At 41.3% G+C, this 16,187-nt stretch overlaps 1 protein-coding gene across 1 annotated transcript in view; it reads right to left on the reverse strand.

Annotated features, from left to right (window-relative positions):
- LOC104464142 (probable E3 ubiquitin-protein ligase RNF217) overlaps positions 1-16,187 on the reverse strand; it is a 52,527-nt gene that overhangs the window by 20,301 nt on the left and 16,039 nt on the right. The window contains exon 3 of the mRNA XM_010076777.1: positions 3,486-3,719. Coding sequence (XP_010075079.1) covers positions 3,486-3,719 — 234 coding nt within the window. The remainder of the gene's footprint in view (positions 1-3,485; positions 3,720-16,187) is intronic.

The following is a 16,187-nucleotide window of genomic DNA, read 5'->3' on the forward strand; positions in this document are numbered from 1 at the left end:
CATACAACAGGATAGCCAAAACAGTTCAACTAACTAATTACAGGAATTACAATCTCTAGCTACAGAGTCACTTTATTGCAAAATATGGGCTCCTGCGAAACGGCTGCCTCCTCCTCATCAGCAACCCATGCCCTCTCTTATACCAGCTGAAAATAAGCAACAACAAACCAAACAAATACTGTATCCCATTGGAGCTGATCTTTGATCCAGCTCACAGTGTGACACCAAAACATCAACATGAGCAAAAGCAAGCTGGCAGGAATAAACAGCTGAGAGCAAAGAGGAAGAGCATGGCAAAATCACTATGTCTGCAGCAGTTCAGGCTTGAGGCAGATTGAAGGGACATGTAGCCATGAAGATATCTGCTAGTCAAGGTTAAAATGTAATCCAAAAAGGAAGGAATGGATTGATATGAACTACATAGCTCCACTCTATCACAGTATCTTTGCAGGTATAGATTCCTACAAGTTCTAGAGCAACCAGTTTCAGAAACTCTTGAGTAGCTCAAACAAAAGAGTTTATATAACAACTGCACTGAAAAAAAATTTACATTTCCAAAGCGAGGAACTCAAGCCCTTCCTCTATGTGATGTGTGTATCTCTTGACAGAAGTGAACAAGAAAACTTCATTACGAACCTCACAGGTTGATAGGGCAGAAATAGAGTCCAAGAATCAAGAACGGCTTCTTCATGGCAGGTGGCTGGTCAAAGAGCTAACATCAAAAAAACCAGTAAAATCCAAGGCTTATGGGGGACGCCTGCCCTTCAAAAAAAGAAAAAAACCAACCCCAAATCCCTCAGTAGAACAAGCCGACATACTCTCTTGTAAAATCTGCATCTGTTCCATGCATAGGAACTGAACTACCAATTTCTCCAATTTTTGTCCATTTCCTTTGCACTTTGACATACCAGCTTTGACCAAAAGGTTTATTAGGATCTTGTCTACACCCAAGTCTTACACTCCCAATTTAGGTCATAAGACAAGGCGCAGTGGTATTTCATTACTTAAAGGTGGATCCATTTGTGACACAAATATTTGATATAGGTAACTAAATAGTCACACTGCTGTACTGTGCTGTCCTAAGTGGCACTAATGGGAGAAGAAAGGTTTGGACAGCAAGTTTCCCTTTTCTTCCCCTCCTTCGCTCTCAACATATATGCACCAGCTAACTTTCTAGGCTTAGCACACTGAGACTTCGATCTCAAAACTGAAAAACTAAACTGCTGGGCTTTGAACAGCTTAGCTGATGTAAAACAGCTATAGTAAGGAAGAGTAATCTAATAACTTTGCTACTTCTTTAAATTTAGAGGTTAAGTTTCTTTATAATTTTAAATATATATATATGAATGTCATTAATAACATTTCAACAGTATCTGTTTAAAAGTACTCTTGGATTTTACAGTGTTTTCCTGTTGCAGTGCATAGGAGAGCGAGGACACTGGCACTGAGCCCTTCTGTGCAGTGATCCTATTTGTGGGTAGACTTTCCCCATGCATGACTCAGTTCTTCTAAAGGCAAGTACTTCCAGTGCTTGTGCAGAATTCCTCTGGGCAACTGCTGTTTATATAGCTTGCACGTGAATATGTGAGTCTTCCAGTCTCCAGTCAGATGTTTCTTATGCTATATGCAAAAGAAACTGAGTCTATACATCCAAAGAGCCTATAATTCAAGGCACAGGCAAGCTACCATGCAAACAACCATGAGAGTCCAAGAAAACTAAGATAATTAACGGTCCACAGCTATGTGTGTATGTAACTACTCACATATACACAATCTCACATATAGTCTTCGTTTTAAATCTTATCCCTACAGCAAAACTCTTTCTTGTGCTAAGCTTAAAACAAGTCACTAAAACTGTACCTACGGCAGAAAACAACACAGGTTCAGGGAGCAGGCTGAAGCCCTGGATCTGTGATCATGCTGTTTGCTAGCACTTTCCCAATTACATTTCTGACCAGCATCAACTAGACATTCTTCCAGCCAATGCCTGACCACAGGTCAAAGGACACATTTTGCCAGAGTCTGTCCCCAGGAGAAGACTTGAGCTCTACAGATCAGAGCTACACATAATGCATCACCACAGGACCAGGGAACTGCTTCTGTCTTGCACTATTTCATGGATCACCCAGTCTCCCATTCCTTCTGATTATGATTTGTAGGGAAGTGGTGGGAACACTTTAACTATAGCATTTTAACTCACAGAAGAGCACTGGTGGGCAGAACAACTCATTTCTGTGCCTTGAGGAACAGTCAGAGTTTGCATCCCACGATACAACAGCTGCACCACCTGTGACCCACATCAGTGAGGCAGTTACAGCCTCTGGTGCCTTAAGAGAGGCTGCTGCAGAGCATTACAACATCTGATCTACTTTGGACTGCACATCCTGTCTACACCTGAGGGAATGCTAAGCGGGCAGGTGAAGGAGAAGGGCTGTGGGCAGAAGGAATTTTACCTGTAGTTTTGAATTTCTCCACCTCCGTGTAACATGCCAAAAAAATCTGAAAATGTTGAGTCCAACAGACATTGTGGCATGTAATTCATGCACTGCACAGATATACATAAGTAGCTCATAACTCAGAGTTAGCTTTATCATGGTTTCAGCTCCACTGGATACACAACCTTCTACCTCTTAATCTCCATACTGGGCTGAATCTTATGCTGTGTAATTAGGGCTATCTAACCAGCCATCTAAACTCCTACTGAGGAGAACTGGTTTGTCCAGGAAAGGACAGCTCAATCATTAAATTAACCACAACAAATCTAATAACCGGATGGAAAACTAACACAGAGAGCATGATGCTGCAGACAGAACCTTCGTCTTCTGGAACTGAGATGGACCTTCAGCAGCTCAAAGCTTCTAACTGTAACCTCTTGCTTTTTATCTTTGATTGAAATCACAGTATAAGCAAATCTTCTACTAAAAGAAATGCTGTAAAAGGGAAGTTTTTCCTGTTTCTCAAGTTTTCTGTACTGTGAGTGATAAGGCTAGAGTAACCTATAACCTCTTGAAAGGGACTGAAGAAATCAAAACCAAGAAGTGGATTGGACAAGAGCTCTAGTCCTAAGGAAGAAGCAAACAAATAGCCTAGCACCACAAATGCCCAGAATTCATTTGTTCAGAGTTTCAGCAAAAACTTATCTTTGCTGGAGTTGTATGTCTAAAATTATCAGTTACAGTGATAACTTCCCTTCCCCAGTCTCTTCTGATCCTGACCATATTGTTTGCATGTCAGAGAGAAAACACTCTTTAAATTGTGCGTCAGGATAAAATTACACCACCTGCCAAAGAAATAAGGACTGAAGTTCAACTGTTTCAACTGTTAAAAATGAATTAAGTTGTTAATCCATGATGTACTACAGATTCACATTCCTAATCACAGCTTGCACAGAACCCCAGTGATGCAAGAAAGCTCTTTACTGCCCACCAAATGCTGTCCTACTTCTGTGGTACCATCTAACCCATGGCCCTGGCAAGCATGCTCACTTTGTATTTGTTCTCCAATTTGGCAGGGGTAGGAATGTGGCCTCTCCTCCGGAAGGTTGTAAAGCGCTTGCACTGAGGACATGGCTTGGTGCTGGAGTCAATGCGGCTGAGTTCCAGGAAATATTTATACTTGATGATGTCGTCATGGGGCAGGTTATAGAGGACAGTTGTTTCATCCAGGTGTTCGCTGCACTCTGTGATCGGGCATTTTATATCTGCTTGTCCCAGCTGCACCTGCATATGGAAAAACCCAGAAGAGCTGTATGACTTTTTGCTTGGAAAAAGTAAGCAAACATTTGTGAATTTTGTGAGAAAAATTTAATTTCAAGTACTGTAACAATCCACAGACTATCAAGCATATAGTCTTAAAAGTATTTTGACTTACTCCAAGCACACTGCAGTTTTTCCAGAAGGTATTTTCAAATCCAAACAGAAAAGCTAATTACCCTCATGACAACCGCAGTTATTAAACGTAATCTCAGTGTATGTACCATGGATATGTACTCCACAAAACCAAAACATGAGCCCTAACTAGCAGCACTCCTCCTGAACTCCACGCTTCGTGTGCAGTGGTCAGCACTCCACTATCATAGCCCATGAAGGCTGTGAGAAAGGGGCACAACGGAAACATTTGTATATTGTTCCACTGCAAAATGTGCTGGGAATCACTGAACAGAAAAATTAAAGTCAGTTTAGGGTCATTAGAGTCTTGCAGCACTGACTCAGTGCTAGCCCTGAGTTGGTTCCTGCTCAGCAAGCTCAGTGCCTCTGCAGTCTGCTTCCAAGATGCTCCTTATATGCCATACTGCATACACAGAAAGTGTTAGCTGAGCCTGGGGCTGACCAAGCTCATACATTTTCCCAGAACTCAGAGTTAACAGTTTAAAAACAACCCACAAAAAACAAAAACACACACCTGTAAAAAAAAAAAAAGTCCTAAAAAGATGACGAAAACAAAAACAAGCAAAGAAGCAAGCCCAAGGTTAACAGGGCTGAAACTGCTGTTGCTCTAATGCGCCCTGGTAGTTCCAAGCTGAGCCACATGCAACGCATTTCCAGAGCTCCTGGATTTGAGAACAGCACTGGACCCAGGTCTGCACCCTTCATGCTTGGCAGGCTTTAACAGCTCAGACTCCATGCCAAAAAAGCACATCCTACTTGGTCTGGGAGCAGCAGAGTTGTATTTGCTTGGCACTGAGCCTGAGTTAATAAACCCTGCTGGATCTTGAGAGTCTGCAAGGACTTGAGCATGTTTGTGTATGCCTCAAGTAATCTTGAATGAGTGAGTGTTGACTATATAAATGGAGCTGACCATCAGCCCAATTCCTTCCTTAGTATCTCCATGCAGAGTAAAAGGGGTTTAACGGTGTAACCAGCCTCTTTTTCTAGGAATTACTACTTCAAGGCTGGCAACTTTGTTTTCCCTAGACTGCTTATTCTTTAACATGCTCCATTATGGGAATCTGCCAAATATACTAAATATGATAGGAACACCTCAGATTTGGATGCAGATCTCACTGCTGCATAGTGGTACCAGAACATACAACAGAGACTCCCTTAACACAGTATTTAAGAAGGAAAGGAAAGAAACCCCAAATCAACACAATCCTGCCATTGCTGCCTCAGCCATGGAGCCATAAGGGTTCTGACTGAATGATAATTAGTCAGGAGCCAGAGGATTAGAAGAGTCATAATGAAATAGTATAAAACCCAAGGCTTATACTGATTTCCAAAAAATCCCTATTGCAGTACCGTCATTCTCTCAGCCGTGTAGCTAAACCAAGGCAGAGAAAAGAGGTTAGGTACACGTTAAGGGAGAGAAAAGCAGTGTGAGGACGGCAGCAGCGTGTCCCAGACTAGAGCACAGCAGAGAAGACCCCAGCAAGAAATCGCTGCTACAGTGCCCTGCACAGCATCAGCTCAGGGTGCAGGCAGGTCAGGTTGGAGGCAAGTCTGCCTGTGGTACGGAAGAGAGGCAGCTCAACCAGCAATATACCCACTCGTAGGAGGGAACTTCCCTGAATTTCATTTCCAGCTCTAAAAGGTGAGCAGAGCTCTACCACACACAAACAAGGCTAGGCTCAGTTTGGTTTTTACATGGACCAGTGTAAGTACAGGAGGAGTATGTACTCAAAGGTACTAAAAAAATAAAGCCCCAAACCCCACAAACTACATGCTGAGGAATGTCCACATTTCATATCTGTAGGACATCGATTCACCTGTAGCAGCATGTGAAAATCCAACTCGAGCATATGACATCCCTAGAGTGACTCTTTGCAAAAGAATCACTCACTACATCATGGAGCTGTGCTTACAAAGAAGATGATCAAGCCAGCACCAGAGCACTCACACTAAACTAGGAAAACAACTTGCTACAGAAATACAAAAAAACTATTGCGCTACTGCAAGAACTAGTATAAGCTTCTGTTTAAAGAAGTGTAGGTACAACAATTTAAAACCAAATAGTCAAATTAATCACATCTACCACTACTTCAAGGTTTCAGGGTTTTTTTTTTTAAGCATTAGGGAAATAGAAGAGTCAAGCCCTTTTACTCATAGTAAATTAGGCTACAACGGAGTAACACTTCAGAGTGAGAAGGCACACTGTATCTGGCATCTGAGGTGGTACTTAAGAAGCACTGCTTATATTAAATGCTAGCTAGAACAAACCTGCATTAATAAAATGAAGGAATACAAAGCTGAACACTTCCTATATTTCATGCCTACAGAGAATACAATTAATATATGTGGTTAACAGTCAAGTGTTGTTTAAGCGTTTATTTTGAAAATATGTTTTACACTCACTTGAAATAAATAATTGTTATCCTCTGTAATAGTTTCAGCCTTTCAATTTTGGCAAAGATTCTTCTCCTGTGTTTTGAATGGGACTGAACTGAACAGAGCTAGTTTGCTTATTAGCAGTAACTTCAGTGGAGCCTTGTCTTACCAAAACAGTCCGTCTCTGTGCACTACCATCAGCAACTGAGGTAAGTACAGCTTTAGAAGCAGCCTGTTAGGCTACCTGCTGCTGCAGACCCAGGAGGTGCTACAGAATGGGAAAGAAAATAAATCTCTCATAACATAGGTAAAAAAATAACTGGTTTTATCCTTTTCCTTGATTTTTTTTAAAGAAATTTTGAAGAGGCTTATCCTTCAATATCAGCTTATCACAATGTCAAACCTCCTAGTTTTAAGAAGTCTTTGAATGTCAAAATACCACTGTGTATTAAGAACTTAAGAACTCTTGGTATACACAACAGCATGGTGCATTTTCACAGCATGAGGAACAACTCAGATATGTCTAAAAGACACTGAACTGCAGTACAGCAATAAATGTCAGGCAGCATCCAGTTAGTTCCTACACCCAGCTGTGCTTCACTTCTCTAAAGCATCTCAGGAGGGGTTAGCTCTGCTTACAGTTTGCAAGGAGAAAGCAGGCTCCCGTGACTTTCATCCTACAGAAAGGTAATATTTAAACTGTCACAAGAACAATACATACCTCCCCCCCCAAATCTTGACATTTTCTTTGAACAGATTTTTTTTTGGGGGGAAGGGGGAAGGCAGAAGGATGAGAGGACTGCACAAGACCCAGACTCTACACTGGTCCACTTACTGCCCCAAAATGCAGTGATACTAGCAACAGAAAACAGAAACACTCAGAATTATTTCCACCCCCCAAGACTTCTTTTAAAGGAAATCTTTGTTAACTACACAGAAAGCAAAGTTCAAACTACAAACTGATTTATACCTGTCATTTAGCCTGGCCCAAGCTGGATGTTACCTAACCTGTGCAGGCTGTATTTGGGCAGTTGTACTATGGCTATATTCCCTAAAGAAGGGGCCATTTTACTTCAAAATAGATACACACAAATGAGCATTTTCTAACTGACATTCTACTCTTAGTTCAGAGATGCATATGCTAAATAAACCAGTAAATTGTTCTTACGTCTCACCTATTAAATGCTGAAAGAAAACTGAGCAGTGATGTGTCTAATCTGCACCTATGTAGAGAAATTAAATTTCTACCAGTGTGCCAAATTCTCCCCTGTAAACTGCCAAGGATGTTATGCATAAAAAAATATTTTTGAAAGACACAGATGCAAATGAAGGGACAGTCTGGTTTACAAGACCTTCATATTCTACAGGGAAAGAAAAAACTGGATTAAAGTTCCCTTTATTTATAAGCAAAATTCCGTTGCTTTCTAGTTCACTGGAAACATTGCTCTTTCATTTTTGCTGGTAAATTGCAAATCAGTGAAGAATTACTTGTAGGTTTGAGAAGCAGATACTGTCATTTTGAATTTGTCTTTAAAAAAATTGTGGAAAATAGTTGAAGGGCTCACCATGGTTCAGGACTCCATAATTGTAGGTGCTAACAAAATTAAATCTAAGTAGACATGATTCAACAAGTACAAACCAAATACAGTGAAAACTTCTACTAAGCATTTTGCACCTGCCTTTGAGGTTGTAGTTCCATGAGCGTTTCTGTGGTTTCAGTACTAACTTCAGCAGTCTGGATCCCCTACCTCTGATTTGTGCCAGTGATATCCTGCCATACTCCATCAAACTCCTTTTACAAAAAAAAAAAACAAAACCAAAAAAAAACTCCTATGAAACAGATACTCTTTTTTCAGTGCATCCGTCCTCCCTCCTTACTGTCAAATAGTACAAATCCTCAGTGCTGCAAGACAAGCATGAATGAACAGCTAGAACTAACAGTAATTAGATTAGGGGCTTCTTAAGTTGTATCACCCCCAAATAGGAAAACAGATTGGGTTTCTTATGTGCCACCTCCTCCATTGGACATCTTCATACAAGTTCTTGCCTGTCATTCATTACTTCACAAACCATATTCCATGTGGTATGTTTCACTTTTATTCCTCCTTTTATTCATTTCTTAATACATCAGACTTGCAATAAGTTACTTTCTGAATGCCTTTCTCATTAAGTCGCCCCACTGTCTTCTCTGCAAACCATCACATGTAACCTCACTCCAACTGAAAGTTGTTGCTCCCCTGCCTAGATGGGAAGGGCTTCAACTACCCTTAGCGGGGCGTATATCGCTGACCTCAAAAGGATCCAGAAAGAGTTCAAAATGGTGAGGATCTCTTGCACACCAGCATTGAATTCATAATTGTTATTTTTTAGTTCTAACTCATATTTTCTGCTATGCCAGGAAGTATCTAAGAGACCACCAAAACAACTAGAACAGACAACTGACCAGTCTTTCTTCACAGTTAGGGGAGAATGAGGAAGGTGACTGAGGTGACTCAAAGAAGGTGGCAAATGTCAACAGCACCTTTAAAATGCCTAGGGGAAAAAAAAAAAAAATCCCACTTTTCCCCACCTCAGGGACTAGAAGTAGCCCAAGAAACCTAACTTCTCCCAGCACCAACGTCCAATGGGCATTCAAAGAAAAAAAAACACAAATAAATTATTTGCATTTGTGACAGATGTCCATTTAAAATTGTATTTAAAATAGCCTTTTATCATTAATAAAAGTGCAACCAGAGACTTCCACTAAAAGAAAATAATCAGATTTCTATTGTGTCACAAGCTCATGTAGACCAACCGTAAAAGGGTCCATTAGGACGTTCACCTTCATGTGTCCTCTGAGGACACAAGGTCTTTGTTCTCCTTTCACATCGGTACCACACATCTGGGTGAAGCCATGACAATGACATGGTGGTTCCTGCTCCACGTGACATTCAGAAAGAGAAAGTCACTTGGTCCCAAACGTTGCAGGCATGAGCAGACACCACCTCTTCTAGCCACACTGTTATGTGATTTGCATTAACTATCACATTGTCAACACTAAAAAAAAGAGACACAGAAAGAAGTAAAGTCTCAAGGCCTTTGAAGAACATGTTACTATCTCATCCTCCAGGAGAAAGGCACAAAAAAGCAAGCAGCTGGGAGGGAATCACAGCATATATAACTGCAATCCAGCCACCACCAGCACAAAGGTTTGACCTTTCTGCTCCAAAAGCACAACTTCTGAATGCTTTACAATACCTATTTAAACACAGAATCAATTTAAATTTTCCAAGTCTCATCTAGTTTTCCCAACCTCAGCCACAGGCTGGAATTCCAGCTTCATCCATAGCACTCTGAGGATCACTTTAGGGAGTGTGTTTACACAAACCCACATCCCCCAGGGTGCTGCGGGATGGTGCAGCCACACACCAGTGAGGGCTGCAGCCAGCACCACCTGCGCAGGCAGCGACCAGAAAAGCTTTAGCCCCAGAAACCAACCTCAACCTTAACTGGCAAAACTGGCCTCTGGAGCAAAACCCCAAACCATGGTGTCTGTTTCCCATTCAAACTCTCTTTTTTCCTCCATAGTCACATACAGGGCTCTCTTAGAGAACTGTGAGGATAAGCTAGCAAGATATTCTTCAGAATATACCTAAACTTAAACAAAAGGTTTTTTTGTAAAGGCCTCTTGATTTGCTTTGTCATTTGACAACATGCAGGCATGAAGCTCTACTCCTCTTCCCTTCCTTCCACAGGACCAGGTGTTACCTGCTCACATGGATTTGATGTCAATGGGAACATTCAGCTTCAATTTGTTCTGTTTGGATAGGAATAGCACTTGTACAAAATTACAGAAAAACACTTTAAGAGTTCTCCTTCACAAGCTGTAAACAAGTAATTATCAACCTGCAGGAGCTCTCCCTCTGCCCTTTCACCTCCTGTTACATTCTCTATCACCAAGTTAATAAAAAAAAAGAAAATATTTTTATCGTAGTAATGCAGTTAGAAAAACTGCTGCATTAAGTAATATTTCTGTCTGCTACTACTAATCAAATACAGTGTGTGTCATCAGCAAGTATGGAGTTTACATGCTTTCTGGTGGTTTTTGGGCATCCACAGTGAGCTGAAACCCACAACAGAGGCAACGGTTAGTCCTGCGGCTGGACAAAACTGGGGCTGGTATACCCACAAGGCTGCCCACTGAGCTGGGATGCGCTCTGACAAAGAGGCACGCCAGAGTTAGACCAAGAGATCGGCTGGCAGAAAGCTTTCACAACCTCTGCGAGTCCTGGACTGTGCAAGATAAAGCAATCTTTCATCTCTCCTCCTGGGGTGCGTGTAAGGGCAGAGGGAGGGGGAAATCCTGGCAGAGGAAGGTAACCCAGGAGGAAGCATGGCAGAAACTGCAAATCTTGGAGGAATCTGACCCAAACCCACAGGTCTCTCAGCATTCATTAAAGGGAACAAGGAAATGCGTAAGAGTTTTATTATCTTGTCCAGGTATGCATATTTTGAATGCTAGCTAACTCGGGGTATAGTAATTTTTTTATTGCTTAGAAGACACAGTCACTTTCAGTAAAAGATGCCAAGATGCTCATGAAAGAAGAGCTTTGAGGATAATAGACCAAGCCAGATAGCTGCCCTTTTTGGGGTAGAAAACAGAGGCAGTTGCTCCTGCCTAGGAGTGGGACCAAAAGACCACACTAAAACTGAGCAAGTGTAGGAATGGATTACAGAAAGGAAGCAAGGGCCAGCAGATCATCTGCATACCATGATACACTTGAATAACCTCGCCATCTCAGGAGTGAGCCCTGCTTAGCACTAGGAAATACAAGTAGCAAAGAAGCAAGACCTTCATAAGGTAACGGTTTGTTGGATTTGCAGCATCAGAATAAAAAGGGCACAGCCAAATAACACAGAACCAAAACAAACCAACTCTGACAGCTGATTCTTATAAAAAAATAAAAAAAAATCTATCCGTTAACTCTTTAGTTGACAGCCTTAAATTCAAAGAACAGCCTGTTCTCCTAGAACAAGCATAAGACTTGTAGAAACTGTCATCTCTGTGATTTTGTCACCAGCCAAGCCTAACCCAGGTCTATCATGCCCATCTGAGCACTCTGGGAAGGCTCTTTAAAGGCACAAACTGCAAGAGCCCAGGCTGACACCCTGGGAAGACAAGGAGTGAACACGTCGAGTGGGATGGGATGCAGGCACAGCAGCAGCCACTAATCATGCAGAGTGGGAGGCTTCCTCCTACCATGGAGGTCAGCACGCCTGACCTCCTAAAAAGCAGGGAAGTCATGACATGGAGTGTTTACTGTAATTCATTTAAATGCTTACCTCAGAAAACAACAAATTAGAAAAAAAACTAAAAAAAAAAAAAACCAAAATGCTATTCTCTCTTTCCAATTAAGATTAAATTTAAAAGTGCTCAGTTACTTGAGGAGATAATTTTTATGTATATGCTGCTCTCTTACAGGAACAATGTTTTAAAAGGCACATAGCTGTTTCCTCATCTCACTTACAACAGGAAGTCCTGAACAGTCAAACTGACTTCCACTGGGTTCAGACTGGATTAACCCAGATTCAGATCAATTCCAACAGAATAGTACTGTTAACTATTAACAATATCTTTGGTTTTGCCAGCAATGGCTGCTATTATGTTTTAATGTTGTACCTACAAAAACACTTCACAGTGATTAATATTTTCCCAATTTAAACTGGTGTTTAGCATAAAATAAAGCTCGCATAATCCAGGGAAGGAGGTAGGAGAGGGGCAGCATGCTCCCATCCATCTCACTACTCTATCCCAGAAGATGGCTACAAAACCTAACAAAGAGTTGCCAAGGATGTGAGTGATGACTTAAAAATAGTGAAAACTTTTAACACAAGCCTCTCAACTATTCTCTTGACCACCCTGATCATCTACATTCCCTGGTCTGTAGAAAAAAAGGATAGGCGTTTTACAGCCATTCTTAAACTGTCCTGCTTTCCTTACGAAACCTACCTACAGCTTTTTAGTTTCCATGTCTTTGCTAGGTCTGAGGTTGTAGGTGAGTTTTCTTGTGCATATACTAATAATAAATGTTTTCATTCTTGACTATCAGACATGAAAATAAATTGTACCCTCTTGTCCTAGTTTCAGCTGAGACAGAGTTAACTTTCTTCATAATAGGTAATAAGAGGCTGTGTTTTGGATCTGTGCTGCATGGCAGCTGTAACATGCTGATGTTTATAGTTGCTGCCAGGACAGCCAAGGACTTTTCAGCCCCTCTGCTGGGCCAGTGTCTTCAGGCTCAGGAGAAGCTGGGAGGGAGCACAGCTCCAGTTACTAGCCTAGGATTCAGTCAAACCCTGGCTGTAATTTGTGGGTTGTTACCCTATCAAGTCAGTCTCCCTGAGATTTTGTCACAATTGGGTCCCAACTGAAGCCAGAAGACAGCTTTCACCTCGATTAATGGAGAGTGTCTGTGTATTGATTGCTGCAGACTTTGTCACAAGCAGATCACAAAACCATTAGAAACAGCAAACAAGGGGGAAGCAGACAATGCACATGTTTTACACCAGGAAAAACAAACCATAACTGTGTACAGAACAATATATTCCACTTTTCATAAAGCAAAGAAAACATGAAGCAAGCTCATTTAAATTCCTGAAGGCAGTTCTATCAGCTGATTAGGCTGTTAAAATACTCATTTTCACATCAGGTTTGCCACAAGAGAAGAAATTACGAACTTCCATTTGATCCAAATTCTCTTTAAAAAACCAAAACCACTATTACTTAGTCATCTGCTGTTTATATATGCAAATCTATGTTTTTTAAAAAAACAACAACATTAAATGACCTTTACTACAAACACTTAATTCAAAATGTTGATATGGATTTGACAAACCTGTTGTACATAGTGTTGTGCACCAGCCGCCTGCTTTTGCTGTGAGGTACAAGTGAAGAAGCCAAGACAAGCCAAGATGCCCCAGGCTAGACTCCTGGCTAAAATTTCAGAGTTAACAGTGAGGGAGAGATTTGATTCTTGCAAAAAAGATCAGATAAGGCTGTGGAAATACTTGTAGATAGGAAAAAAAACACAAAGTAGACTAAGTCTTCCCTTCCCTCTCTCATCACGTTTTTAATCACTTTTACTCCTTTGAGAGTTACAGTCCCAGCCAGTCCCTGAATACGAAAAGAAAGACGGAAATAACTGTTGTCATCACTGAATTCAGTTCCCCACAACCACCCTTGTTGGCTGGTTAGAGAGACTGGCCTGGAAAAGAAAGACAAGACAACTTCTACACAGACTTCTCTTTCTGGATGCAATGCCAGGCTTACCCTGTATCACAGGGAGTTTAGCTCAAGATCTCCACTTATGTGATCAAACACCTTACATGGGCCTGAAAGGTTTGGGGTGCAGGTCCAGCTAGACCTCCCACATATCAGCTGGTCCAGGTACCCCTCCCCAGGTCTCAGACCTCTTCAGCCATTCCACCAGTTAGTCAGCCAAGACTGCTGTTACCTCAGACTGCACCTTGCCTAATGGCTAAAAAATTATGGAAGAAGTCAACATAGCTTTCCCTTCTCCCTCTCTGCTTTAGAGACCAATCGCGAGGCTTCAAGGGGAGAAGCTTCAGCTGGCTAACACAGGAGACTGAAGTGTTTTTTAATTAGTTTTCCAACTGATCAGGCAGCTGAATTAATTCTTCCTGCGACATATGATCACTAGTTTGCAACCCAAGAGAAAAGTGGGAAATGCATGGCCAAGGAGAGAGACTCTTGCAGAGGTAGCTGGCCACCAGTTGTCTTACCTGTCATGTCAATCTACACCTTCAGATCATGTACCAGGTACTTCTCGTGTTAACTTTGTTTACCTTTAGGAAGCTACTAGCCTGAAATATGCTCAGCAATTCCCCACAGTAAAAGCAATTAAGGGCAACTACAGTGCCATGGTTAGAGGGCTGCACCCGATCCCTTCTCCATGTGAGTCTATGCATCAGTGTTTTCCCAAAACTACTCTTTTTCAGAAAGCAGCTTGTATTTCAGCATAGCTAGGTGATTACTAGGTTTATGAGTACTAACATGTATTTTCCCATCCTGTACAAGTGCTTAAAATGCTCAACGGTACATGCGGAAATCCTTCGCTGGGCTTCAAGTCTGAACCCAGCATACGCCCTGACATCCGCCCCGCAGCCCTTCAGATGGTCTTCACGCTTTCTGCTTCTCTGTTGACACTATCTCTGCTCTCCTCTCAGCTGTCTCCCTGAAGGATACAAGAGTCTTATCTGTGAAGCTAAAGCAAAGAGAATAGTTAATAAAGTAACTAGGCTTTTTAAGACGAAGAAATGCATTACTTGTAATGAAACCAGTCAGTTAACAGGTATCCTCAGCAAATTTGGACCAAGTAGCAAGGACAAACTCTACCAACAACTGTCACACGCCACAAAACACCGCAAAGCAGTTGGCTACAAGAATAAAACAATGATTATAAAACATATACCACAAACAGGACACCTCATTAACTTGACATACACTGCAAAGAATTTTTACTAAATACATTTCGTTGTTCTGTTCCAAGAGTAAAGATAACACCTCCAAAGACCCCAACTTAAAAACAGTTAATGTGAGAAAAAAATGCCTACAAAACCACTATTTATCATTTCTGTAGATACTGCCCATCTATTTACAAACAAAATTCAAACTTGTCTAAACTCTCCCTCTTAAAAAAAAAAGAAAAATCAAGGATTATTGACTATGAGGGTTTGTAAACTGATGAAGAGATTGTTAGATACCTTGAAACATCACTTCTGCCAGCATTAAACTTTTGCAGGGTTCCAGAAACTGGGTTGCCACACTGAATATTTAAAGCAGCAGCTTTGTTCCTACCAGCAGGTATCACAGTTTTTGAACCACCACCAGTAAGGACTGCAGGCTGGGGACCAGGGGGTGGGCAGGTGAAGTGAGGTGAAGGAGGCAGCAAGTCACCTGTATCCACCTCCACTTCTGAAACCACAGACTCCAGTAGTAATTGAATTCAATACTAGTTGAGGAAATTCTAGTTTCATTATTTATTTCCAAAGAATATATTTACTCCTCAGTGGGATAGAGGTTAACAAGTAGGAACTAAAGCAGCACAGGAGGAGAAAGGACTCATTACAAAGCATGGTAACAGAAAACACACAGGAAGGCTTGTACACAAGGACACACATCTTTCCAAGTCCAGATTTTGCAAGACCAAAAAGAAAAGACAGACAGCTTTTGTGACAGAGACAAGAAAATAAACAGAATGTTTGTTAACAAGGAGACAAAAAACTGTTCAAAAGTATCTGATTTAGCATTTCATTGATATTTTCATTGAAATGGAAGCACACCACATGACGTTAAACATCACTGACTTGTCTATCCAAATATGAGCCCTCTCAAAATATTAGTTTTGTTTCAGATTTTTAATGGGATAGGAATTTTTTTTTTTCCTAGAAAAATAGTGCAACAGTTCTTACAGAGCAGATACTTCTACCTAGTAGTTGCAAACTGCAATTACTCTCTATGGTTATGCACTCATCTGTGGTCATTTGCCACCAATACAAGCTTCCGTAGAGGCCTGGCTTAGCTAGTGGTTTACCTTGGAAAGGAGAACGCAGTCACAGCTGCTCCTGCTTGTTTGGGTAGAGGAAGATGATGAGAATAGAAAATTCAGGGACAAGAAAAGGGACACTTGAGCCTTTCCTAGGAAGTCTTTGCCTTTCCCACAAGTCACACCTTTTCTCTCCTGCAGCTTTTCCCTGGAATTTATGTCCTCTTACCTGACATATAAGGAAAAAAAAAAAGTCTACACTTCCCAATTTTCTGAATCCACCTAATTTCCCTCACTTTAATAGCATCCATACAGAGGCTGGTTACCCTCTGAATTGCTCCTGCTGCCCTGTACCTTCATCCAGGGAAGGCTCCGCACC

The sequence above is a fragment of the Pterocles gutturalis genome, unplaced genomic scaffold, assembly GCF_000699245.1.
Source record: "Pterocles gutturalis isolate BGI_N339 unplaced genomic scaffold, ASM69924v1 scaffold3243, whole genome shotgun sequence".
Classification (NCBI taxonomy): domain Eukaryota; kingdom Metazoa; phylum Chordata; class Aves; order Pterocliformes; family Pteroclidae; genus Pterocles; species Pterocles gutturalis.